The following is a 27,587-nucleotide window of genomic DNA, read 5'->3' as shown; positions in this document are numbered from 1 at the left end:
TTTAACTAACAAAAGATTTGAATGTGGCTGTCAGTGGATGCCTTCACTTCTCTCTCCTCCCCAACCTGACACCCTGCCCCCCTATTCCCCATGGTCAGGGCATTGTCCTTGAACTTCCACCACTTTCCCTTTCCTTCCCTGTCTACCCTCCTGATTCTCCTTGCTTAACACGCCCATTTCACAACCCAAGGGAGAAAGAAAGGAAACTCTCATTGGGCACACTAGCTGTTTGCACAACTAGGTCAAATCCTTCATTACTTTACTTATTATCATAATTTGGCACACTAGCTGTCAACTCATATCCCTCCTCTATGGCTGCCTATGATAAAAGCCAGATGAAACATTACTGACAAGGAAAGTTTATTTCACAACACCAACTTTATAAAAGAGTTTCATATACTTTTTCTTTTCTTTTTTTCTCACTCCTATAGTGGGTAAAATGTAGCCTACTGAAGTGCCAGACCCAAAAATGTTCGCATAACCTCCCGGACTGTAGATCAATGCTAACCATGTTGGTGGGTCTGTGCCCTGAAGCAACTCAGCATAGTATGGTGCTGAGGAGAGTGCTTGGGGCTCCTACAAGGATGACTGAGGTAGAAGGGAGGCTGTTGTCCTTCTATTCAAGCAGGCCTCCCACCCTTCTAAGTGATGGGCATGGGACAAGGCATCACTCATATAACTTTTTCAGTCAGTCTCCCCACAGTTGATTTTAGACTCATGTCAACCCTGAGTCAGCAAGCCTTCACAAGCATTGGGTAGCACCAATGTATCATCAGAGCAGGCAGGGGATTTGCAAAGCTCCATGGTGTTTCAAGCAGTTGCACAACATTGCCCACAGACTTCTGCTGTTCCCACCGGGCCCCTCATCTGGGCCCTTGCAGCTCCAGGAAAGCAGATTGAGCCATTGGCAAACTTTAGGTAAGTTGTTTTTAGAGGTTCTGATCTTTCTCAGGGAAATAAAATAAGGAGGAAAGGGGCTTAAGAAAAGAAATCAATCTGAGGGAAAGATTAAATTTGTTTATTACTCATGCAAACATTTTCCAACTTGGGAAGAGAGAAGGCCAAGCTGGTAGAAATGGCCTTCTAAGAATTGAGCTCAGGTGAGACAGATATTTAAGATTTACCCCCAAACAAACTCCAGGAGGAAACAACTATTTATAGAAACATTTTTACCACATTTGAACAAAGTACATTTTATCCATAATTTTCAACTCATCTTCCACATTAAGGGGAGTTAAAACTCATATTCTTTTCCAGAGTTTATAGTGATATCTGATTTAAATATTTCCTTGTCCAGACAAGTTCCTACATGCCTCAACAGGATCTGCAAGCTTACATGAGATCACACTAATTCTCAATCTACCCCTTGCTCTGTCTGATAAAAAAACCTGTAGGGAGAAAAGAGAGAGAAAGTTAGTTTTAAAGACTACCGTGTATATAAAGTTGAAAACCAATTACCACAACAGAGAGTGCAATAGAGAACCGCAATGAGTTTTGCTTACAGCTGTTAACATGTCGATTCAAGTTCTAAGACAAAAGAGTTCAAATCTCAGGCAGAGTTCAGTAGAGAAATTACAGATCTGGCTTTTGTAAAAATCCATGTCATTTTTTTTCATGACATTTCTCTTTGGTAGGAAAGTTGGGATTTCAAATCCAACACATAGAAAAATAGGGCTTAAAATACATTTAAGCTACCAGTTGTGGTCGACATTAACCTGGAGTAGTAACATAATCTGTTAGCCTACAGGAATATAATGATGAAATTTATTAATAACTAGAGACCCGGTGCTTCAAAACTGTTAAGAGTGTAAAGGAGAAAACATTTGAGAATGATGGGAGGAGAGTAATAATGTAGGCAGCAGCCCTATCTCACCTGTGACTTGGGGCTAGTGGCAACATTTCTTGGTCCCATTTTCCTCATTTGCAAAACAAGGCTCACTTTCCTTTACACATTTAACACAAAGATTCTATGAACCTCCAACACTGCAGTGTTATTGGTGCTTCAGAAGTCTGCTCGAGTTTTAGGATTACAGAATTTTAGAGGCTTAGAGAAGTTAATTAATCTCCCCAGGTCACACCAGCTGAGGAATGGTAGAATTGGAATTCTTACTTGAGTCTTTCTCATCCAGCATCTAAGCGTTTAACCATACGCTATTATATCCCGCTCACTGAAGTGAGGAGATTGCCATGTAGGTTTTGTGGGTGGGGCAGACCCATCTTGACTCTAAAGCCAGGTGCCTAATCTTGGAGTTAACATTACTGGGTATTTTCTTTGTTGACCTATTTATTTGGTGTCATTGTAACTACTTTATGTTATATGAAAAAACCTGATTACTTCCATTGTTTCTACAGTAGCCAAATCCTTCTGCACATTTGGGAATTGGGCATCATTAAAATAAGAAATTATTTATTTGGTCAAACTCTAGGATTTTCTTTTGTTTGAATATATAGAACAATATAGTACTGTAAAATATACTCACTTCTAAATAAATCTTGCTTCTTTCCAAAAGAAATTGCCACTTCAATGCTGTTTTCTGTTCATCCGTCATTGCAAGAAACTCATTTACCTGATTTAAAAAATAAATCCAACAAGTATTTCCAAAGTTTATATAGATAACTCATCTTAACAAGGTGAAACATCAATTTTCTCATTAGAAGTGGAATTGTATTCACAGTAATTACAGCTCAATTCTCTTGATGGAGGAGATAAGGTCAGATATCTACTCTAAATTAAATCTCTGCAGCTAATTGGGTGGGTTAGCACAGAAAACTCCCCTTGACAAACTGGAAATCACTTGGAACTGAGGTTTAATGGTAAACTTCAGGAGCTGGTTTTAACAGAAGAAACAAGTGCTTATCATCAAGTGTACAATCTACTAAGTATCTGCTGCTGCTGTCCTACAGCGGCAGATGGGGAACATTCGTGGCTGACTTTCTACAGCTGAGTGTGTGAAATATTGCCAAACCCTCCTTCTGCATAACTGATTGACATCTTCAATGTGTTGTTTTACCCATTTTTATTTGACTATATAAATGTCTTGTTTATTCTCCACTGAGAATAAACAAGGGTCTCTGTCATTATTCCTAATAATATTAGCTATGATTTCAATATACAATATGTACTTATTTTTTCATTAAAGAAAGCAATGTATATTTAAATCAAGATTGATTTTTCACAGACCTCTTTATTAATAAATTAATTGCTATCAAATGTTCACCAAAATAAGCTATATTTTAGAGGAAGAAAATCCAATTTGGACATATTTCCAAACATGGTTTCTTTTTTGCTATTTACCGTGCAGCCCAAAGTCTCCTCAGCAACATTTCCTGTGAGACTACAGGAATGGAGGGTACCTGTGTGATCAGTAAGATCAATTAGCATATCAAAGCTGAGAAAAACGGATTTAAACTTCGAAGAATCTTTGTTGCAAGTTGTACAAATGCTGGATGCTTCATTTACAATGTAACCACAGCTTGAACTGAAAAGAAAGGAAGGACAATGATAAAATGTGAAGGCCCTAAGTAACAAATCTGGTTTCCAGCAGAATTATCACTTAAAAGTCTAAATCAGAGTAAGTAATTTCAGAGTGCTCAGCACTGCGCAGGATACAAGACAAACATAAAATTACAAGGAATAATTCCACATGTGTTCTGTCTTTTTTAGTATTTGTGATTCATCTGAAACTGGGATAAGCTCATTGTCTTGCTTCCTACCTTCCCCCATGCTGGTCCTGCCCCTACTAGGGCCTTCCTTTCTTGCCCCCCCCTCCCCCACCCCCCGCCCAAGCCTTAACTCCTTCCCTTCTCTGAACAGCTGCAGAATTTATACTTCAGCACTGACTATATCCTGTCACATCCTATTCCTTGTTATTGCAGGCATGTCCATCTTACATCCCTGCGGCTGTGTTCTAAGGGCAGGAATGGTGTCTTGTGACTAGAAAGCCTAGGTTCCACAAATGCTCACTTGATGGTACTTATTAGGTCTTCTGTACACCTACAGAAAAACCGTAGGGTTGGGCAAGTTCACACCCTAAATGCTATTATTACTACTCGTGACACATTCACCTCTCTTTTAAGTGGTAATTACATGCTATTCCATATTTTTGAAGCAGGTCTTACTTTAGCCAATTTGGAAAGGACTAATTCAAATTTCTCAAGAAAAGAGAGTGATCTGAAGATAGTGGTTTCTTATCTAGCCACAGATCACATTTAAAGTAAATGTTAGATGCTTTTCTTCACATATCAATACTAAAGCTGTAGGAAAAAATGAGACAAAAATTATTTAAATTTGTGAAAAATGTTTTTCAAAAAATAACTGCCTTACACAATAGCCTCCACATTAATTTTTTTCAACTTCAATACAAAATCATAAAGTGTTTTAAAAATCCATAGGTCAACTGCCCTGGCCAGGTAGCTCAGTTGGTTAGAGCATCCTCCCCATACACCAAGGTTGTTGGTTTGATCCCATGTCAGGTCATGTACGGGAGGCAACCGATCATGGTTTCTCTCCTACATAGATGTCTCGATGTCTCGATGTCTCGATGTCTCTCTCTCTCTCTCTCTCTCTCTCTCTCTCTCTCTCTCTCTCTCTTCCTCTCCCTCTAAAAAATCCATAAAAACATACCCTTGGGTGAGGATTAAAAAAAAAAATCCATAGGTCAATATCTTGACTGTGGTCATAGGCAAACAAACCTATACATGTGATAAAACTATATAGAACTTAATGTACACATGTGCACACAAATGACTGCATGTCAATCTGGGGAAATTTGAATAAGTGGATTGAGTCCAGCCGGTGTGGCTCAGTGGTTGAACATCAACCTATGAACCAGGAGGTCACCATTTGATTCCCAGTCAGGGTACATACCTGGGTTTTGGCTGGATTCCCAGTGGAGGAGGTGGGGGCATGCAGGAGGTACCCAATTGATGAATATATCTCATCACTGATGTTTCTATCTCTCTCTCCCTCCCCCTTCCTCTCTGAAGTCAATAAAAATATATTTAAAATGAGTGGATGGAATTAATGTAAATATCCTGGCTATGATGTGATACATTGGAGGAAATTGGTCAAAGTGCACATGGACTCTTTCCATATTATTTCTTAAAACTCCATGTTAACCTAGAACTATCTCCATAAAAATTTCTATTACAAAAGCCCATAGGGAGATTTTCACAATAACATTTTAGACATTTCTTGCCAACTATCTTTTGGATAAGATTATTAATTCTTCTGGGGTTTCCTTTTCTATGCAATAGATATTGACCTATGAGTGGTTAGAAATCATTCATCATGCAGTTGAAAATAATTTTTTTAAATGCAGTCACTTGCCCAGCCAGTGTGGCTCAGTGATTGAGCATCGACCTATGAACCAGGAGGTCATGGTTCAATTCCCAGTCAGGACACATGTCCAGGATGGGGCTCAATCCCCAGTGTGGGGCATGCAGGAGGCAACCTATCAATGGTTCTCTCTCTCCCTCTCCCTTCCTTTCTGAAATCAACAAATGTTCCTATCTCTCTCTCCCTCTCCCTTCCTTTCTGAAATCAACAAAAATCTATTTTTTTAAATACTGTCACTTGCTATAGAATGTGGCAACCAAAATAATTTTCTAATACATTATAAAACAACAATTTGTCATTCTAGTTAAAAGTTTCTGGCAGTATCATATCATTACAGTTTAGGACTACAGATATAATTGCCTTTTAATTTAAAATTTCCTTTAAAAGACAATTAAAATCTTTAAATCTAAATAACTTGCCATGGAAACTTCAGTATACATTACTTACTTATACATTTCCCTCAAATGTATAACCACGGTGATGCCCAAGTATAGTTAAACTTTTATAGAACTTAAAAGTTTATTAACAATAATTGTTTTTTATTTCTTACAAGAATGAATTTGCTAAAAATAATTTGGCTACTTACCATCTATTTCGAACTACTTTTGTAGTTTCACCATCAATGTTCAGTGTAGAAATGTAAGCATAAAGAATGCCATAAAAAGGATCATCTTTTCCTTCATTCTTCAAAGCTTTTACCTTTAATTGTTTAACTGTATAGACATCAACTATCGTATTTACTAAAAATAAAAAGAAGTTATTATAGCTCTCTCTATACATATTCTAAGAATTACAAAGAATTATATCCAAATAGAAAAGCTACAAAGTTCAAATGAGAACATGTAGAAGCTTCAGTTAAGTAACAGAACAATTATTATACTTGCTATATTACAACTTATTAATATAAATGGGGGGAAAGCAAAAAAAGCACTAAAAATGGGAAAGAATGAGAAATTAATGCTTATTAAAATGAAGAATTTATGAACAATAATAGATACAGAGGCAGAGCTGCCTCGAACAGACTGTCAAACTACAGCGGGAAGGTCGGGGAGGGTTGGGGGGCAGGGTGGGGGGGTAAGAGATCAACCGAAGGACTTGTATGCATGCATATAAGCAAAACCAATGGACATAAGACACTGGGGGGTAGGAGAGGCCAGGGGATTGTCAAGGGCGGGAAAAAAAAAGGAGACATATGTAATACTCTTTGTAATACTTTAAGCAATAAAACAATTTAAAAAATTAAAAATAAAAAAATAAAATGAAGAATTTATGATTATCAGAAGATGCCATTAGAAGAGTGAAAAGGCAAGCTACACAGTGGGAGATGATGGCAAAAGACAAAAGAATATCTAAAGAATTCTTAAAAATCAATGACCAAAAAAACCCATAGTCAACTCATTTATTTTAGCTTTCATCAGATTGGCAAAAGATTATAGAAAGCTCCAAGAGTTTTAAACTACTTTTTTTTTTTTGGACAATTTTTTTTTTTATTGCTTAAAGTATTACAAAGGGTATTACATATGTGTCCATTTTATCACCCCGCCCTAGACAGTCCCCTAGCTAAACTACTTTAAAAAGTTGAAATATAGCAGTTACAGAATCAGAATATAGGATCTTTCACTATGTCAAACAAAACTTTATAGGCCCCAATTTTGGCCCTTTAAAAATTCAAATAATATTTAAAGGTCACTTACAATTTATAGATTCTTCCAAATAACTGTCAATTGCATCATCCTGAGGATTTGTTTCTTTATTTCCTCTTATAAAATTCAATAAAATGTTAGCTTCTGGTGTCTCTTAAATTGAAAATGCATAATAATTAAAAATCAAACTGATTACTTGTTGTTGTTTTTTTTATTTCAGAGAGGAAGGGAGAGGGAGATAGAGAGAGAAACATCAATGATGAGACTCATTGATTGGCTGCTTCTGCATGACCCCTACTGGGGATGGAGCCTGCAACCCAGGCATGTGCCCTTGACCAGAATCGAACCCGGGACCCTTCAGTCCTCAGGCTAACGCTCTATCCACTGAGCCAAACCAGCTAGGGCATAACTGATTACTTTTTAAATAACTGTAAAAGATCCAAAATTATTTTTAACCTTTGCCCATTTTAATAACAAAAGGGAATAAAATAAAAAAAATGGAAAGGGGAGTACATAACTAAGGGAAGTATACAAATAGACCTTTGTTAAAACAATCCCATTCTGGAAGTGTGTGGGAGGCAACCAATCGATGTTTCTCTTTCTCTGTCTCTCCCCCTCCCTTCTACTCTCTCTAAAAATCAATGGAAAAATATCCTTAGGTGAGGTGAACAACAACAACAAAAAGTCATATAAAGGTGGGGGCAAGGGGAAGTTTTAGAGGGGGTAAGGGAGCAAGATAATTTTAAAAAGTCATATAAAACAATCTTTCATTTTTAATTCAAATGAAATCTAAGCTTTGTTTTCATTCTTAAATACACAAATATTGGAATATGTGATACAGTCATTTTCAAAGGGATAAAAAATTTCAGATAACTTTTTACCTGGATTAGTTGTAATAATGGTTTTTGAGATTACAGTTGCTGTCATGCAGTTTCGAAATTTGTCAAAATTTATTCTTACATCTGAGGCAAATATTACTGTTTGGGGAAAAAGCCATTTTTAAATTATTACATGGGGGGGATAAAAAATGACAAATATTAAACACAATCATTGCAGTATGATACCTGTTTCTCGTGGCACCCAGCTCTGTGCAAGTAGAATGGATTCATTATCCCAACTGCACATTTTAAAAAAAAAGTGATAAAAATTGACTATATTAGAAAAAAACTGGCAGTAAACATTATTTACAAAAACAAAAAAAAATCTTAGGGCTGGGGTGACCCATTCCCCATGTGGTCAAAGGCACAAGTTAAAGATGTTGGTTTCTCCTGCATTTTGCGGAGTTATACTGTCTATTTCACAGAGCATTTAACAGCTACATGATCAATCATTCCTCCAATACCATTAATCTTTAACAACTTCTGCTCCATCAATTCTTTCTTTTCCCATCACTCAGGTCACTCCTGGCTACTTGGAACTGAGTGACTACAAGTCTAAAGACTTTAAAGACACTCTTTCAGACTCTAAGGGAGGGGATTAGTAGATAATCTGCTCAGGGCACTTGATGGATTGAAGGCTCATTTCACCTTTAGCACCTTTTGGTATCCAGGTATCTGGAGTCTAAACAATGTCATCTAATACCCTACAGTACTCAGAATGTAGTCCTACCCCACATCCCCACACCAGGCACCCCACAGAAACAAGCCTATGATAACACTTGCTTTTCTATCATCTTTCCATGGTCTGGCTCCAGGGTACTACCCAAGAAATTATGGAAAATCTGGCATGTTCATTATCAATGGGACCTAATAAATCACAATTTTTAATAAAAGGCAGTGCAAAAATACACTAGTCCAGTGAGTCCATCTAAATAATCCCATGTAATCTAAAGATCTCATTTTAAGGTAAATCTTTAGGACAGACTGTAATAAGTCAAAATACAAGAGTGAGTTTTATTTTTAAAATATCATTTCTCTCCTATCATTATTCCTCTCCTGATTAAATCCATCATATTTTTGATAAAATAAAAATGTTCTGTCTTGATAATACTAGGGATTTCACATTTTGGAACAGATATGGGAGGTTACCATATCATTGCAAAAGAAGACTCCATCTCATCATAGAGTTTAACTTCACACCTCTGGCCTTTTCTTCGGTCTGATGTTGTAAAGTATTTTGGCTCTCCAACCTTAGAAATTGAAGGAAATCATTATTCTTCATCTATAATAGTAGAGGTACCTAAATATTTGTTGATGGAAATACTCAAATGTTTATCCTTTAAACAGCAAGTAAGAAACATCAAAATACAAGAATCACTAATATATATTTAACTAGAGGCCCAGTGCATGAAATTCGCAGTCCAGGACTCCTCGGAGGGATCAGTCCAGGACCCCTTGCTCCTTCTGCCTGCCTGCTCGCTATTCCTTACAGCTTGGCTCACTGCTCCTTAGCGCTGCCACGGAGGCGGGAGAGGCTCCCGCCACTGCAGCTGCGCTCGCCAGCCATGAGCCTGGCTTCTGGCTGAGCAGGGCTCCCCCTGTGGGAGTGCGCTGACCATCAGGGGGCAGCTCCTGCGTTGAGCGTCTGCCCCCTGGTGGTCAGTGCACATCATAGCGACCAGTCGTTCTGGTCGTTCCGCCATATTGATCGCTTAGGCTTTTATTATATAGAATTATATAGATGATTTAAAAGCATCTATCTCTAAGCTAGGTGTATTTAACTGATGTTGTTAGTTACACAGTTTGAAGAGAAGTACAAATATATGTATTTTAAGTTAAGATTTTGGGGTCTTTTCAACATAACAGGACAAATGTTCCATGACAAGCCCATGGGTGGCATCTATCTAGGCTCATTGAGGATAGAAAGTATATTTTCAACATCTGTGTATCCCCCTGGCTTAGTACAGGGCCTGGCACAGAATATGTCACTAAATTAACTCAGTCTCTCTGAGTCTCAGTGTCCTCATCTTTCTAGTACAGCTATGAATATCAATACTTCCTTTGTGCCTTTATAAGGACAATGTGGTGAGGACCAAATGAGGGATGTATGGGAAAGTGCTTTGACAATCTGATTCAATCCACACTATGTCAAAGCACTTTCCCATACATCCCTCATTTCCATCTTAAAAATGAAGGTGAACTCAGGGACCCTTCTGTCAGAGGCCCAGGGGTTCTCATATGGAACAGCAGACACCTCTGACAGTCACATAGCAAGGTCCCAAGAACAGACTAACAACTGACTGCACCCTAAGCCACTGTCACCACTGCATCTATTAGCAGGGCTGAGCTCCATGGGAAGGAGCTGAAGAAAGACTCACAGCTACCAGCAGAAGAGCAGTATCCAGAAAGAAAGTTGGAGGAAAGGACAGCCAGAGTATGAAGGAGGCCTGCCATATCACAACAGGCCTCTTGTACAAAAAAGAAAATTGTACAAAAAAGAGTTTTAAAGTAAAGAGACCTAAGCAGAGGTAAGAAGGAAGAGAGAACAGGTTAATTAAAATGTGAAGAAAATAAATGTAGGAGGGATGGAAGCAAAATGAGAGAAGTAAGGCAGTGAAAAAAAAAATAATGTAATTCTATAGAAGAAGGTACCAGACTCATAGGGTGGAGGTAGGGGGAGATACATGGAAAAAGCTGTTGCAGGTTTTGACTTATGTTTATACTGAATGTTAGAAAATTCTTACTAAGTTGTAATATAATGACATTATATAGGATTGAGGGAAACTGAGAGATCATATCCTGCCTTTAAGTAAGATTGGATCTAGATTGCTGAGAAAGTGATTTCTCCTACTTTTCACGATTGTCATGTAAGGTGTTGATTCCTCCATCCTGGATTATACTGAGTGCTCACTGGGTGGCTGGCACTGTGCTAGGCTGGAGCTAGAGTGATGAACAAAAGCACATGCCTCTCCATCAAGGGCCTGTCATCAAGTATAGTTGACACTCTTATTGGTTAGTCATTTAATACGGAAAAGCAATTAGCAATTACTAACAACATTAACTACAAGTACCTAAATCAATTTCCTTTTTTGTGTGTGTATCTTTTGACTACCATCATTCCATACATTGAGAGAAACTGATCTTGTCCCTTTAATTTTCTTTGTGTACTTTATTTTTTTCAAATATATTTTTATTGATTTCAGAGAGGAAGGAAGAGGGAGAGAGAGATAGAAACATCAATGATGAGAGAGAATCATTGTTGGCTGCCTCCTGCAAGCCCTCCACTGGGGATTGAGCCTACAACCCGGGCATGTGCCCTTGACCGGAATCGAACCTGGGACCTTTCAGTTCGCAGGCCGACGCTCTATCCACTGAGCCAAACTGGCTAGGGCATTGTGAGACTTTAATTTTAAGGTCCACCTCTTAGTCCCTGCCAAGTGACTCTAGTCTTTCCAAGGGAGTTCAAAACTTGGGCAATAATTAAGTAAGAGGGAGATTCTGATGTAACAAATGGCGAAACACTCCCAGAGCCCCATGCAGTGTTGTCTTTCCCTGCTTTTCACCACATGATGCTGTGCAGTAGGTCACCAGGCCCCAACTACAGCTATTCTCACTCCCTCTCCCACCTCAGGACAGCTCTGAAAACAGGCCCAGAATTGATTCCTTGATTTATACAACTTACACCCCTTTAAGTAACTTCATTGAAATCTTCAAGTCAATGAATTTACCCTTTCCATTTGCATCTTTTTTTTTTTTAATATATTTTATTGATTTCCCACAGAGAGGAAAGAAGAGAGCCAGAGAGCCAGAAACATCGATGAGAGAGAAACATCGATCAGCTGCCTCCTGCACATCTCCCACCGGGGATGTGCCCGCAACCCAGGTACACGCCCCTGACCGGAACCAAACCCGGGACCCCTCAGTCCGCAGGGCGACGCTCCATCCACTGAGCCAAACCGGCTTTGGCGTCCATTTGCATCTTTAACCGAAGTATAAAAGGCTCTCATATAGTTAGTGGATCATTTATAAGTGTGTGCTGCACTTAACATTCAAATACGATTTTATGTTGCTATTCATTAACATATAAAATGCTACTTAACTTTTAATGAGAAGTGATATCATTTTCTTAATTCAACTGACTACTGATCAAGATACAGAGGAATATTTACTCCAGCTAGTTACTACTTTCCAAACACAAATTAAGTGATAGAACTTCCCTGCCAAATTGAACATTGTGGAGGTTTAAACTTACCGACTTCACAGCTGCAAGCACATTAATAATTCTCCCATCAAGACTGTGTCCATTTGCAACAATATCACCCAATGAATAATAATCCCGAGATTCTTTAACAGGTAAGTGTATCAAAGAAAGTAACTTGGTGTCCACTTCATAACTGGAACAAACTTTTACTGTTGAATGATCTTCACTGAGCAATAGTTTACAGTCACTAAATTGTAAACACACACACAAAAAGTTACTATTAAATGATTTTTTTAAATAGAAAAATACTTCCAGGTTCACAGTTAAATTATTTTTATTGTAATTTAGACTAGATTAAGAAAATGTATACATTTTACTCATAGAAACATTAAAAATGTAGTAAAATATTTTTGTCTGAAATATATTTTCATTAAGAAAATGTTTTGAGGACCAATTTGTACCTGAGTGCTAAGCATACCAGTTGTCTGACCTTACCCGAAACTTGAGCTTCAGTTTCCTTCTCTGTGAAATAAAGGTATAAAAGCACTCTACTCCATGTTTGTTATTTGTATCTCTATAACACTGAGCACCCTGCCTACAGATTTTAAACCAAGGACTGTGCTTCACTTACTCCTGTGGTTCTCTGTATCAAGTAGATGCACAATATTAACAACTGAACTTGAATTGAGTCACTCCCCTTCCAGCCAATCAACTCCTAAGTCCCCTTCCTGGAGTTAATTTCTAGCCCTCTAATGCAGGCCCTTTCCCCCACTAATGCTTTAGGTATTTACCTCATTACTTCTCACCCAAACTTTGGCCCTGTCTCCCTCTACAGTATCCTCCTAAAGTAGCCAAAGTAATCTTCCTCATCCACAAATTTCAGTGTATTATATCCCATCTCAAAGACCTTTTGTGTAGCCATCAACAAAGAATAAAGTTGTTACAATGGGCAAAGCTGTCTGTGAAATGTTTCTGCTTCTCTATCAAGCTTTTCCTCCTGCCTCTCTCCTGCCCTTGCCCTATATCAGCCATATCAGACTATTTAGCTATGAAACTGACATTTTTATTTTATTTTTCTAAATATATTTTATTGATTTTTTTACAGAGAGGAAGGGAGAGGGATAGAGAGTTAGAAACATCGATGAGAGAGAAACATCAATCAGCTGCCTCCTGCATACCCCCTAGGATGTGCACGCAACCTAGGTACATGCCCTTGACCGGAATCGAACCTGGGACCTTTCAGTCGGCAGGCCGACGCTCTATCCACTGAGCCAAACCGGTTAGGGTGAAACTGACATTTTTAGACCAAAAAGTCAAACATCACCACTTTTATATGGTTCAACCTACTATTCACTGTTCTGGTAAATATCAGGAGGTTTCATATTTGTTCCCTCTTCTAAGAATGCTCTTCCCTCCACTCATTTATTCATTCATTCATTCATTCCATAAATATTTATTGTGAGCCTGTTCCCTGCCAGACCACAGTCTAGGCATGAGGGTGAAGAAGATAGATAAGACCTTTGATCTCATGGAGTTCACATGTGTGAGGAGACATGGCATTTAATCAAATAATCTCAGATAGCGATTGGGGTTTTGATAACAAAAAGCAAAGGGAGAAGTCCTAGTAACGAACTGGAAGGGCTACTACAGAGTAGATGGGAAAGGGCTAAGGAGGTGACATTCAAGCAGACACTTCAGAGAGGAGAAGGAGCAAGTGAGTCAGGGGGAGACTGGGCTCCACCTGAACCTGCCTCTTTGCTCAGCTTCCCACACCCGCCCCCTCCCCCCTTTCCTTACAAGGCTGCTCCTGAGAGCTCACCTTCAACAAACCATTTGCATAAAAATCCTCCTCCAGGCTCTGCTTCCAGAGAACTTGAACTAAGATATTAAGGCATGTGAGTAGAGTTATACTTTGATATGAAAATATACATATGTGACTTTCAAGATTTATCTTTTCTTCTAATTGTTCAGCTTTAATGTGACTAGAGTCAAATTTTTTAAAATCTAAGAATGAGAATCAAAGTATTAAAAACAAAGTCATTTTTTCATGTAACCCTATATCAAAGTAAATTATTTCATAATAAAAAATAAACATTGTGGCCCTGGCAAGTTTGGCTCTGTGGTTGGAGCATCTGACCTTGGATTGAAGGGTCTCGGGGTCAATTATTGGTTGGTCAAGGGCACACACCTCAGTTGCAGATTGGACCCCTGGCCCTGTGTCTCTCTCATGTTGATGTTTCTGTCTCTCTCTTCTCTCTCTCTCTCCCCACTCCTTCCCTCTACTCTCTCTTAAGAAAATCAATGGAAAATATATTCTCAGATGAGGACAAAAAAATAATAATAATAAACATTATGAGCCCTGACCATTGTGGCTCAGTTGGTTGAAGCATTATCCCCATGCATCACCAAGGGTCACAGGTTTGATTCCTGGTCAGAGCACATGCCCAGGTTTCAGGTTTGATCCAACCCACTCCTCCCCCTCTGCCCCTGTTGGGGCATGTACAAAGGCAACTGATCGAGGTTTCTCTCTCACGTCAATCTCTCTCTCCTTCCCCCGCCTCTCTAAAATCAATATAAAAATATATATTCTCGGGTGAGGATTAAAATTAAGAATAATAAATAAACATTTATTTATTATTTGACACACAAAAACTCATTAATAATAATCATTCTAGCACAAAGCTTACTGATATCTGTGTTAAATACCTAGGAGTTGCAGGGCTGAATTTTTCTTCTCTTTCTAATTCCTTTCTTTGGATCAAGGGATTTTCAATTGTCACTAAAACAGAGGGAAAAGTATGATGCTATTATAAAAGAGTAACAGGTTAAATAAAAAAACAAGTGTACATAATAAACATTATAATGTTATTTCTAATTTCTGAGTTAGTGTTAAATATCCTTCCCAATCATTTTCTTGTGTCCCTGGGAGAAAAAGAATCCTGGGGTATGATCATCAACTGACCCCAGATGATATTTCTTATGCTTTGTGTTTAAATCCCAACATATGACCCACATTAACATTACTTTATCGATTAATTACACTGAGCATTTTATTTGATTACAACATGCTCTTCTATATTTGATTTGATTACAGCATACTGTTCTATAAACACTTAATTGATCTTCATCAAATTCACAGTTGCTCTTGGAAAATAATAGTGGGGCAGAAAGAGCAATGCAAAATCTGAGTCCTGATTTGAGTTAAACAACTTAATAAGCTTATCAGCTAACATTTTAGAGTTTCCATTTCCTCATGGTCTATATTAGACCTTTTTATGTTCTATTTTGCTAATTACTCACACAATCATTCCCTTTTTACAAATGAAAAAATTGAAGCTCACAAAGGTTAAATAACTTTCTTGAGGTTTTATATCTACAAAGTAGTAGAGCTAGAATTAGAATTGTTCAGATTTAAAAATCTGTAATCTTTTCACTCTACCACACTAAAATCCTGTTTAAATTTATAATCATTATTGACTTTACACTTTTAAAATCCCTATCTCATTCAACTTCACAACCCCCATCAACATATAACATATCATATACTGTATATACTAGAGGCTTGATGCATGAAACTCGTGCAAGGGGTTTGGCCCTCACGTTCGAAGCGGTTTGCCTTGGCCCTCACAGCCCTGGCTTCATCTGGAAGGTCATCCAGAAGGACATCTGGAAGGTCGTTCGGCTGTCTGGTCTAATTAGCATGTTACTACACACACACACACACACACACACACACACACACTTTTTAAAAAATTTGATTTCAGAGAGGAAGGTAGAAGAAGAGAGAGAGATAGAAACATCAATGATGAAAGAGAATCACTGATTGGCTGCCTCCTGCATGCCCCCTACTGGGGATCGAGCATGTGCCCTTGACTGGAATCAAACCCGCGACCCTTCAGTCTGCAGGCCGATGCTCTATCCACTAAGCCAAACTGGCTAGGGCTATAACATATTTTAATACCAAAATATATCTTTAGCTCTGTATAACTAATGTTCTGGCATTTATCCAAGGAATGTTTCTAATTGTACTGGGCCCTGTGAAGTCTGCAATATTTTCTACCTTCAACTCCGTATGTTCAATTACTCTATTATTCAGTTAGAGAGATACTACATACAACCCTGAAAGTTAATAATACAAGGCAATATATGATTAGGCTGCTTCATACTACAATATTGGAGAGTAGTAGTTTATCTGCATTACCCTTCCCCTTCTTTTTTCTACCATGAAAGAAAGCTGGAATATATGCGTTCTTATTGCTTGTAGTGCACTAAGTTCTACACTTTATAACAAGCACACTATCTCATTTAACATTCATGAGAATCTGTAAGATATTAATTCATAATGGAGGCCCAACAAGATTAAGTGTGAATAATGGTTGGAATTAGGATCTATGTGCTTTCAAAGTCCTTGTTCTTTTTGTTATACTACACTGTACTACCAGAGGGATATTAGGGTGGGGAGAGGATGCAAAAGATTTGGTATTTTAGACTAAAAGTAAAGTTTCTTAAAACCCATTAAACATTTGCCCTGGCTAGTGTGGCTACTGGTTTGAGTGTCAGCCCTCACACCAAAGGGTCGAAGGTTAAATTCCAGGTCAAGATCAGGTACCTGGGTTGTAGGTTCAATCCCACACCATGCCCCCCATCCATAGGGCACATGTGAGAGGCAACCAATTGATCTCTCTCTCCCCTTCACTCCCTCCCTTCCACTCTCTCTAAAAATCAATGGAAAAAATATCCTTGGATGAGGATTAACAACAAAAATCCATTAAAATTAAAATCTATTTTATCAAAATCTATTTAGCATCCCTATTATGTTAAATTATTTTAGCAACAATAGGGATTGATGTAAACTGAAATATGAAATAAACCAGATATAAAGCTACTGAGTAAAAATATGTGACTATTACATTTGTATGTTTCAAGTAATAATGCTGAATGCCTTGTATTATGTTCTTAAATCTTGACTTTTTGTCTGATAAGGTTCTTGAGAATTATGAATTGTATCTTACAGTAGTCCTCCCTTATTCATGGTTTCACTTTCCACTGTTTCAGTTACCTACAATCAACCACAATTTGAAAATATTAAATGAAAAATTCCAGAAATAAACAATTCATAAGCTTTAAAATGTGTGTGGTTCTGCATAGCATGACGAAATCTCGAGCCACTAGAGGTCAGCCATCCCACTCCATCCCTCCTGAAATGTGAATGATCCCTTCGTATCCAGGCTGCACACATTCCCTACTAATTAGTCATTTAGTAGCTGTCTCTTTTATCAGATCAGATCAGATAAAATATCAGATATTTTGAGATACAGAGACCACATTTACATACATTTTACTACAGTATATTGTTGCAATTGTTCTATTTTATTAGTTATTGTTCATCTCTTATGTACCTAATTTATAAGTTAAATTTTATCACAGGTCTATGTGTACAGGAAAAAACACTATATATATATATATATATATATATACACACACACTCACAGGGGTCCCTCAGCCTGGCCTGTGCCCTCTTGCAGTCCAGGAACCCTCGGGGGATGTCCAACTGCCGTCTTAGGCCTGCTCCCCAGGCAATCAGACATCCTTAGCGCTGCTGCAGAGGTGGGAGAGGTTCCCGCCACTGCTGCTGTGCTCACCAGCTGTGAGCCCAGCTAAGGGCTTCTGGCTGCGTGGCACTCCCCCTGTGGGAGCACACTGACCACCAGGGGGCAGCTCCTGCATTGAACGTCTGCTCCTGATGGTCAGTGTGCATCACCTCGACTGGTTGTTCCACCGTTTGGTTGATTTGCATATTAGCCTTTTATTATATAGGATACACACACACACATATACATATAGTATATGGTTTGGTACTATCTGCATTTTCAGGTATCCATTCACTGGGGGTCTTGGAACTTAGCCCCCCTATATAAGGGCAACTACTGTATTGTATTTTGACTCCCTCAGAGTAGTTACTACAACCATAACAAAGGAATAATACTATAATAAATAAAATTTAAGAGTCAATGCCAACTTACCACACTCACCAACCCTAAAGCTGGCAGAAAGTGATCTGATGTAATCTTCATTGCCCCAGGATGTTGCGTTTACAAAATGCGTTGGTGAATCACGAATGGTGAAACTGAAAGTGTACCTTTCTGACCCAATATCTAAGGGAAAACCAATGTTTTTATTTTTCAAATGAAATGTTCCATTATATTTTTGAAAAAATATCATTCTGATGATAATAATAATACTCAAATACATGGTATAAAATATTATTTCAAATATAAATTCTGTAATAAGTTATACTTGCTTTTATGAATTTCAAAGCTGCCAAAGTAGATAATCACCTTACTTAACCCCTGTTCCCTTTTCCCAGTTACCTGTATATTTGAAGGGAAATTACACATAGGTTTGAATCATCCGGATATTAGCTTAGATCCTTCATTTCTCTCTTACTATTACTGTTTTAACCTAGGTCAAATTCAAATCTAAATTATTTGAAAACAAATAAATGTGTGCTACTAAATGATACCACTAGAGGTCAGCAAGTACATCTTTAAAAAATTTTTTTATTGCTTTTGCTAATTAAAAAAAACAACACAACCTAACATACATATACAAATTATAGATATCTACGGAACTGTAATTAGTGTTATCTTTGGGGTGGGGCCTGGGCTGGGAAGAGTTGGGGATTAAGTGAAGAATTTTACTTTTCAATTCTATGACCTTCTGTACTGCTTGATTTTTAGTGAAAATGTATTATATATGTTGTATGTTTAATGTTTTTTAAAGTCAATAAGCACATTTTCTCCAAAAAAGGAATACTGTACATATAATCATATAAAGTAGTCAAACACTACAGAAGTGGTTCCCTACCTTCAGTCTAAGTGAAAATGGTATTTTATTGTTGTAAATTTAGTTACTATTTAAATATTGACTTTTTAAAATTCATGTATTTTTCCATCATCATTTATTCCCCTATATAATTCATGTATTTTAAATTATCCCTTGTAAAGCTTAGAAAACAGGTATTTAAACTTTTTCAAATTACTCAAATGGTAATTCTGATCTAATTAAGTAAGTAAAGTGAAGACACAAACAAGTATGGGTGAGAGATGACATCTTTGTTTTTTACCTCAAAAATAATAACAGAATATTACATGAAATACAATAAAAATAAAGGTGCCTATCACTCTACCATAAGTCAAATAACACAATCACTAAGATGATTCAAGCAAAATTAATGTCTTCTTCCAAAATTATCGGCTGGCTTACTAGAGCTCTAATTCCCTCAAGCTGTATAGAAATACACGATAGCCTTTAATAAACACCATTGACACTTTTAAAGCTAATAGTAATGAGTTGCTAGATATGACATTCTATATTGTAACTTTGCATGTTAACGACAAAAGTTTGAAGATGAGTTGTTTTTAAAAATCCAATTTTAATCTTGGATTATGTTTCCATAGTCCTAACACTCTTGCACAGTTCGAGCAACTCAGTAAGGACCACTAAAGCTAAAGTTAACTAAATGAAAGATGAGTATTTTTCACTGAATTATCTGGTTGTTGGAGTAAATATGTAGCTACTGCTGCCATACTTCTCTCCTTCAACACCACTCTATCATGATATATCCCTGCTCCAAAACCTTCTTTCTTATCACTTTCTGTCTTATTTGAGATTTACCTGTGTACCTGTATCTCTTAGGCTGAAAGTGATAGTTACTATGGGTCACACACCCTTACATTTAATTCTCACACCAGCTCTATTTATCTCGATTTCACAGCTGGATATAGGACACATTGCAGATTATTCAGTGACTAAATGAGCTCAGTCAATCTAGCTATAAGTCTAGACTCTCAGACACTATGATATCTGAAGAGGATATGAGACTACAATTGCCCTTTGTTACCTTTATGCAGGGTTTAACACAGTAGAGGTACTCAATAAATACACATTGATACACATTAATAAGTTGATCAACTTAACTATCTACTTGGGCATTTTATCTCTAAGCTTTCAAATATGTGTTTGAGAAATATCAAATAAAATCATTAAAAATGGTTTTAGCATGGTTCAGTGGTTGAGCATTGACCTATGAATCAGGAGGTCACGGTTCAATTCCTGGTCAGGGCTCATGCCCGGTACAGGCTTGATCCTTAGGGTGGGGCGTTGCAGGAGGCAGCCAATCAATGATTCTCTCTCATCATTAATGTTTCTTTCTCTCTCTCTCTCTCTCTCTCTCTCTCTCTCTCTCTCTCTCTCTCTCTTCCTCCTTCCCTCCCTCCCTCCCTCTCCCTTCCTTTCAGAAATGAATAAAAATATTTTTAAATGATTTTAATGTCCTCACACACATAGCCTTAAATTGAGTACTTTACCATACAATAGAGAACACGGCCATTGCTCTTAAGGAGTTAAACAGGCATGAGAAATTTAATCACTAAATACATTTTGTTGTAGTCATAAGCCACAATTGATGAAAAGTGAAGCAAACTGTTAAAACTCAGCTTTTTCTGTCTGGAAAGCCTTTGACATCTGTTTTCCCAATAACTATACCGATTATTTTCTGAAAAACAAAAAGGTTACAGAAAACAAATATTAAACACAGATGTAGACGGTAAATTTAATTTCATGGACTTGTTATATTTTACTGGCTCTAACAAACATTTTTTACTAGGAACCACTTAAATGTATTTATTCCAGACAAACTTCTAAAATAAGTTCATAAATGTTCAATTCCACAAGGAATAGTACAAAGCAATAACATAGTTAACTACTATTACAAATATAATCATTTAATACTTAGTATGTTTCTACTTTATTTTCAATCACTAGGTAGAGTACAGTAACTGCCCTATGCTATCAATCCTTACTGAATTCATTCAAAGCACATGTATAATGCAATTTAATTTGCCATGGACTTCAAAGCTTTCTTTTATTTAGGGTTTTCTAACAATCCACATAAAATTGCTTAGCTTCTTAATCCAAACATGCTGAACAGTAATATAAATTAGATTGCAACAGAACATGTAGTATATTGCTGCTAATAAATCTAAGCTCTAAAGTCCTAGATCTTAAACCTTAAAGATATTAACATCTCTTTAACCTTTTTAATGTTCTCTTTAGTGACTACCAAAGAAAAATTAAATATTATAAAGTGCTTTGAGCCCTAGCCGGTTTGGCTCAGTGGATAGAGCATTGGCCTGCAGACTAAAGGGTTCCGGGTTTGATTCTGGTCAAGGGCATATGCCTGGGTTGTGGGGCTCGATCCCTAGTGGGGGGCATTCAGGAGGCAGCCAATCAATGATTCTCTCTCATCACTGATTTCTCTCTCTCTCTCTCTCTCTCTCTCTCTCTCTCTCTCTCTCTCTCTCCCTCTCCCTTCCTCTCTGAAACCAATAAAAATATATTTTTTAAAAAAGTGCTTTGAGCTGAAACCGGTTTGGCTCAGTGGATAGAGCATTGGCCTGCGGGCTGAAAGGTCCCAGGTTCGATTCCAGTCAAGGGCATACACCTGGGTTGTGGGCACATCTCCAGAAGGAGATGTGCAGGAGGCAGCTGATCGATGTTTCTCTCTCATCGATGTTTCTAACTATCTCTCTCCCTTCCTCTCTGTAAAAAATCAATAAAATATATTTTTTTAAAAAGTGCTTTGAGAAATAAAAAAAATTAGATTTTTCTGAAAGGATAAACCTAAATTTATATTATTAATCTAGCAACTGATTTCAACCTTATAATAACCCTGTTACATTTAAAATACATTCAAGCCTGGCCAGCGTGGCTCAGTGTTTGAGTGTCCACCTATGAACTAGGAGGTCATGGTTTGATTCCCAGTCAGGGCACATGCAGGGGTGGGACGTACAAGAGGCAGCCAATCAATGATTCTCTCTTATCATTGATGTTTCTCTCTCTCCCTTTCCCTTCCTCTGAAATCAATAAAAATATATTAAAAATAAATAAAATACACTCAAGCTTTTTTTTCATTTTATTTTTTTAAATTAAATCTTTATTGTTCAGATTATTACAGTTGTTCTTCTTTTTTCCCCCCATAGCTCCTCTCCACCCATTTCCCCCCCACACCCTCTGCCCTCACACCCTCCCACTGTCCTCATCCATAGGTGCACAATTTTTGTCCAGTCTCTTCTCGCAACCCCCAAACCCCTTTCCACCTCCAAGAATAGTCAGTCCACTCCCTTTCTATGCCCCTGATTCTATTATAATCACCAGTTTATTCTGTTCATCAGATTATTTATTCACTTGACTTTTAGATTTACTTGTTGATAGATGTGTATTTGTTGTTCATAGTTTGTATTTTTACCTTTTTCTTCTTCCTCTTCTTAAAGGATACCTTTCAGCATTTCATATAATACTGGTTTAGTGGTGATGAACTCCTTTAGCTTTTTCTTATCTGTGAAGCTCTTTATCTGACCTTCAATTCTGAATGATAGCTTTGCTGGATAAAGCAATCTTGGTTGTAGGTTCTTGGTATTCATCACTTTGAATATTTCTTGCCACTCCCTTCTGGCCTACAAAGTTTCTGTTGAGAAATCAGCTGACAGTTGTATGGGTACTCCCTTGTAGGTAACTGACTGTCTTTCTCTTGCTGCTTTTAAGATTCTCTCTTTGTCTTTTGCTCTTGGCATTTTAATTATGATGTGTCTTGGTGTGGTCCTCTTTGGATTCCTTTTGTTTGGGGTTCTCTGTGCTTCCTGGACTTGTAAGTCTATTTCTTTCACCAGGTAGGGGAAGTTTTCTGTCATTATTTCTTCAAATAGGTTTTCAATATCTTGCCCTCTCTCTTTTTCTGGCACCCCTATAATTCTGATGTTGGTACGCTTGAAGCTGTCCCAGAGGCTCCTTACACTACCTTTGTATTTTTGGATTCTTTTTTCATTTTGCTTTACCAGTTGGGTGTTTTTTGCTTCTTCCTATTTCAAATCTTTGACTTGATTCTTGCCATCCTCTAGCCTGCTGTTGGGAGTCTGTATAATATTCTTTATTTCAGTTAGTGTATGCTTAATTTCTAGTTGGTCCTTTATCACAACCTCGAGGGTCTCACCAGACTTTTTGAGGGTCTCATTAAGTTTATTGGAGGTTTCTAGAAAATTCTTGAAAAACCTTAAAAGTGAGGTTTTGAACTCTATATCCAGTAGTTTGCTTTCCTCCATTTCTGTCATTTGTGTCCTGCTTTTTTGTCTCTGCATTTTTTTATGCTTCGCTGTGTCAATAGAGTGGCTTTCTGTGCTAGGTGTCCTATGGGGCCCAGTGGCTCAGCCTCCCCAATTACCTGAGGCAGACACTCTTGGTGCACCCCCTTGTGGGCTTTGTGCACAGTCTTGTTGTAGTTAAGCCTTGATTGTTGTAGATAACACTGGGAGGGATTGACCTCCACGCCAATTGGCTGTGAGAATCAGCTGTGTCTGCAGTGGGAGAACTTCTGTGCTGAAGACACCCTTCTGGGGCAAGACTTGCTTCAGTGGGGCTTTGGTGCTCACTGAGTCTGCCCCTTGAGTGTGTCCTTTATGGATCCGAGGAGCTGCAATCTGGATGGTCCCACTTTGACCACTGGGCACACTGGCTCCTGGATCTCTAAGGAGGTGCTAATCTAGCCTTTGCCTGAGGCTACCCAGCAGGAGCCAGCTGTGACACAATGCAAGTTGCCCTGGGGCCTTGGGCCAGCTGCAGTTTGTTAGGTAATTATCAGATTGCAAAGGGCCAGGCCTTTCATATGCAAAAGCCTCCTTGCAGGGCTTGGGCGGGGCGGGGTCCCAGGGGATCAACAGGGTGCAGCGAGCAGTTATGGCTGCTCTCAGTCCTGCCCTCAGAGGCCCTGCTTCTCAGTGTCCCAGCAATCGCTGCAAGCACCTCCGAGAGAAAGCTCCCCTCAAGTTCCGACCGATGCCAGACAGTCCAGTTTCTCCCATATGAGTCTGGGTCCCGAGAGACTTGCCTGGAATTGGAGCTCAGAGCTTGAGACTCCCTCCTGACTGAAAAAGACAACTGTGTCCTCAGCCACCAGCCCTCTCCGCATGTGCCTCTGTACCTCTGTATTTTACTCCTGCACTGCACCTCCTCTGAGTCTCAGTACGCTGTTCTCTCTCCTTCTAGTTGTAGAATTTCCACTCAGCCAGCCTTCCTGTGGTTCTGGATGATGTCCGTTTCGTCTTTTAGTTGTATTTTTGAAGTTGTTGTGGGAGGCAGCAATTTCCGGTGTTTACCTATGCCGTCATCTTGGTTCTTCCTCTACATTCAAGCTTTTTTTTTTTTTTTTTTTTAAATATATTTTATTGATTTTTTACAGAGAGGAAGGGAGAGAGAGAGTTAGAAACATCGATGAAAGAGAAACATCAATCACCTGCCTCCTGCACATCTCCTATTGGGGATGTGCCCGCAACCCAGGTACATGCCCTTGACCGGAATCAAACCTGGGACCCTTCAGTCCGCAGGCCCACACTCTATCCATTGGGCCAAACCGGTTTTGGCTACATTCAAGCTTTTAAGATTGCCATATCCTAGTTGAGCAATTAGTCTTATTACATTTATACACACTGCTATTATTTCTTAAATTCCATATGCTTTCAAATCTCACTGAATTTTGTTGGAAAAATACAACTAATGGAAATATTGAGTAAAACTTTCTAACTAAAGAGGCAATTAGCAAACAGTTTATCATTCAAGAAAACTATAAGAGCAATAATTATTTTTAACATTAATAAATTTTGAATTGCAAACTATTAAAGTTACATATAAATTTATCCTATTTTAAGAAATCAGATTTGCAAATGCCAAATGTAAATAGCAGACTGCTCAGGAGCAAGAAAGGTAAGGGACTGTGATAATTGCTTTACAATAAATTCACCTTATAAAATGATTCTACCTAGCTTTACTTTAAATAAATAAGAGTCTTGTTATATTCGAAATTATTGAATTCCCCCATAACCCTTCCCCCCAAAATGAATTTTCACATAATCATTTCAGAAATTCACCTGTTGTGTATCTTTATGTCATAAAAGCAGCATAATGGCAAGTATTTAAGTCTATAACTTGGATAACTTGATTAGAGAATAGATACTGTTGAACAAAAATGTTTTATTTATTTTTTTATTTTCTCAACACTCTTTTTTTTTAATTGCTTAAAGTATTACAAAGAGTATTACATATGTCTCCTTTTTTTTCCCCCCACCCTTGACAATCCCCTGGCCTCCCCTACCCCCCAGTGTCTTATGTCCATTGGTTATGCTTATATGCATGCATACAAGTCCTTCGGTTGATCTCTTACCCACCCCCCTCCTGCCCTCCCACCCTCCCCGGCCTTCCTGCTGTAGTTTGACAGTCTGTTCGAGGCAGCTCTGCCTCTGTATCTATGAACAAAAATGTTTTAATTGTACAATGCTAAACTTGAGTTGTTATTAAATAATTAAAATAAGCTTCAGATCATTTTGAACAATCACTAGTCATATATACAATCTCCTACTCTGGAGACAAAAGAGATACTAATTTTCATTTAGATGGCATAAATACAAAAACATTTAGGGGTACTTAATGTAAAACAGTTAAACAAATGCAATGAATACCTATGTGCTTGTCAATTATACAAGCATATATCAAAAGAATCAATATATTACCACAGAAAATTTCATTATAGTACAACCACTATATCATTGAAGCCTACCAGATTGGCCATATTTGGATGCAGATCTGAGAGTGCAGTGAAGTTCTTCAGTGCAAAGAAGTTTGCCATTCTTTTATCTGCATTTTAGAAAACATAATTTAGGTGCATAAATTAAATAAATGAAATAAACTATAAACAATTCCAAGATTAAAAAAGAATTTATTTAGAAAAGCACTGTATAGTTTACTCATTCTTAGAATAAAGGTTTTATTACAACAGTGAAATGTAAGTTAATACAGATTCAACCTGTAAAATACATGTTCCAAAATGTCCTTTTGTAGTTTTGAATGTATAGGTTATGCTTCAGTTTTTAAATTTACACTCCAAATATGTATAATTTACAATTTTTGAGCACTCTCAAATGTAGAGTTTCAGATGAGAGATGATTCAGTGGGACATTTATGGATTTAAATATTAGCATAAAGCCCACTTTTAAAAATATAGCAAAACTCTATGGTAAATATCTCAAATCATGCATTTGATTACACTGTGTGTGTGTGGACATAGGCAGTGACTTTAACCTCACCTCTAGATGGTAAGCTCCATGAGGGCAGATGTGGTGTCTAACATTTTATGTGTGTAATTCAATGCTATGTTGCACATAAAAGGCACTCAATAAATATCAAATAAATAAAATGACGGCTTGTCCCTTGGTGTTATCATTAAAATAGGTTTTACTGTAGTAAAATTGTCAACTACACCAAAGTAGCAGATTTACTCAACTTCACTTCATAATACATGGCCTCTTTAACTGTGAATGTTCTCACCCACAGGTTATGCCCATAACACGAGTTTCAAGGAACCTGTGACATTAGTCAAATATGATTTTGAATTCCAGTGCCACTAGTTTGTAGTCAAGTGTTTTGCCACTACTGAGTTTTAATTTCCTCATCCATAAAATGTGGATTATATCTGCCCCACAGGGTTGGTTTGAGAATTAGAAATAATGGACATAAGGTGCCTAGAAGTTCACAGACTCTCAACAGGTAAGAACACTGCTTTTCATTCTTATCCAATGTAACAATTTCTGTATTCAAGACTTTTTGGTGCCAGCAAAAACAACCGGGATATTAAGCAGTGTTAAGTTTCCTACTCATTCTTTGGTGTGGTCTGATCTGGCTCACTATGCAATTTCAGTCTCTGAAATACTTGCCAAACCTTGACAGATTCATTCATTCATCCATCTACTCAACAAACATTACTGAGAGTTTGTGAAGTGCAAGACACTTGAAGTTGGAGAGGATGAACTATTCAATACCTGGATTATGTATAAAAACACTACCACTACCCACATACATACTAAATGAGTTCTCTAAATTTTTACCCCTTAGGGTCTCTTAGTGGTTTGATCATTGATTTATGTGATATCATATGAACTCTTTGAAGTTCCTCCAATTTCTACTATTATTCAAAATATATGGTGATACTACTTTAGCGTCTGTTCCCTCCCCCACCCCCACCCCCCAAAAAAGACAATTTGCTTCTTTACCTGGACATTTTGATAAACACAAAGTTAAAATGAAATAAAGAGCTCGCTATGGTAACCCAGAGATTACACCATTCATCAGCAACTACTGTCCCTTCTGCTTTCCAGACATATTTTAAATGTCTCTTTTTCTCCATCTCCAATGCCATCTCCTCAGTCCAAGACTCAGTCATTCCTCAACTGGAGTACTGCAACCTCCTGGTTTATGCCTATTTATTCACTCAACACGTGTGGTTGAGTGTCTGGTATTATCAGGCCCTGAATCAGGATAGAGCAGGACTGGGGCTGGTCTCCTACCTGGGAGCCTTGGAGAGGAGCAATGAAAACAGAGAGCCAGATGTGGGACCAGATGTGTACAGTCTCAAGGCCACTGATTCA

At 37.9% G+C, this 27,587-nt stretch overlaps 1 protein-coding gene across 1 annotated transcript; it reads right to left on the bottom strand.

Moving 5' to 3' along the window:
* Window positions 1-996: 996 nt before the first annotated feature.
* Window positions 997-25,795, bottom strand: MEIOB (meiosis specific with OB-fold). Its single transcript, XM_081090533.1, has 13 exons — window positions 25,724-25,795; window positions 20,560-20,617; window positions 18,084-18,215; window positions 14,767-14,839; window positions 12,112-12,307; window positions 9,009-9,109; window positions 8,046-8,098; window positions 7,863-7,958; window positions 7,033-7,134; window positions 5,925-6,078; window positions 3,296-3,479; window positions 2,481-2,567; window positions 997-1,388 (listed from the first exon to the last, which is right to left on the bottom strand). The coding sequence occupies exons 1-13, from the start codon at window positions 25,790-25,792 to the stop codon at window positions 1,278-1,280; spliced, it is 1,416 nt and encodes a 471-aa protein (XP_080946659.1). The 5' UTR covers window positions 25,793-25,795; the 3' UTR covers window positions 997-1,277.
* Between the last annotated feature and the right edge of the window lie 1,792 nt (window positions 25,796-27,587).

The sequence above is a fragment of the Myotis nattereri genome (genome assembly GCF_964212035.1).
Source record: "Myotis nattereri genome assembly, chromosome: 4".
Lineage (NCBI taxonomy): Eukaryota > Metazoa > Chordata > Mammalia > Chiroptera > Vespertilionidae > Myotis > Myotis nattereri.
This window is presented reverse-complemented; position numbering and strand designations above follow the sequence as displayed.

Coding starts and splice junctions, on each gene's coding strand:
- MEIOB (XM_081090533.1), bottom strand. CDS start 25,792: ATGGCAAACTTCTTTGCACTGAAGAACTTCACTGCACTCTCAGATCTG. Junction 14,840..18,083: donor CTTTAGGGTTGGTGAGTGTG/GTAAGTTGGCAT, acceptor CCTCTGTTTTAG/TGACAATTGAAAATCCCTTG. Junction 1,389..2,480: donor GAAGCAAGATTTATTTAGAA/GTGAGTATATTT, acceptor TTCTCCCTACAG/GTTTTTTTATCAGACAGAGC.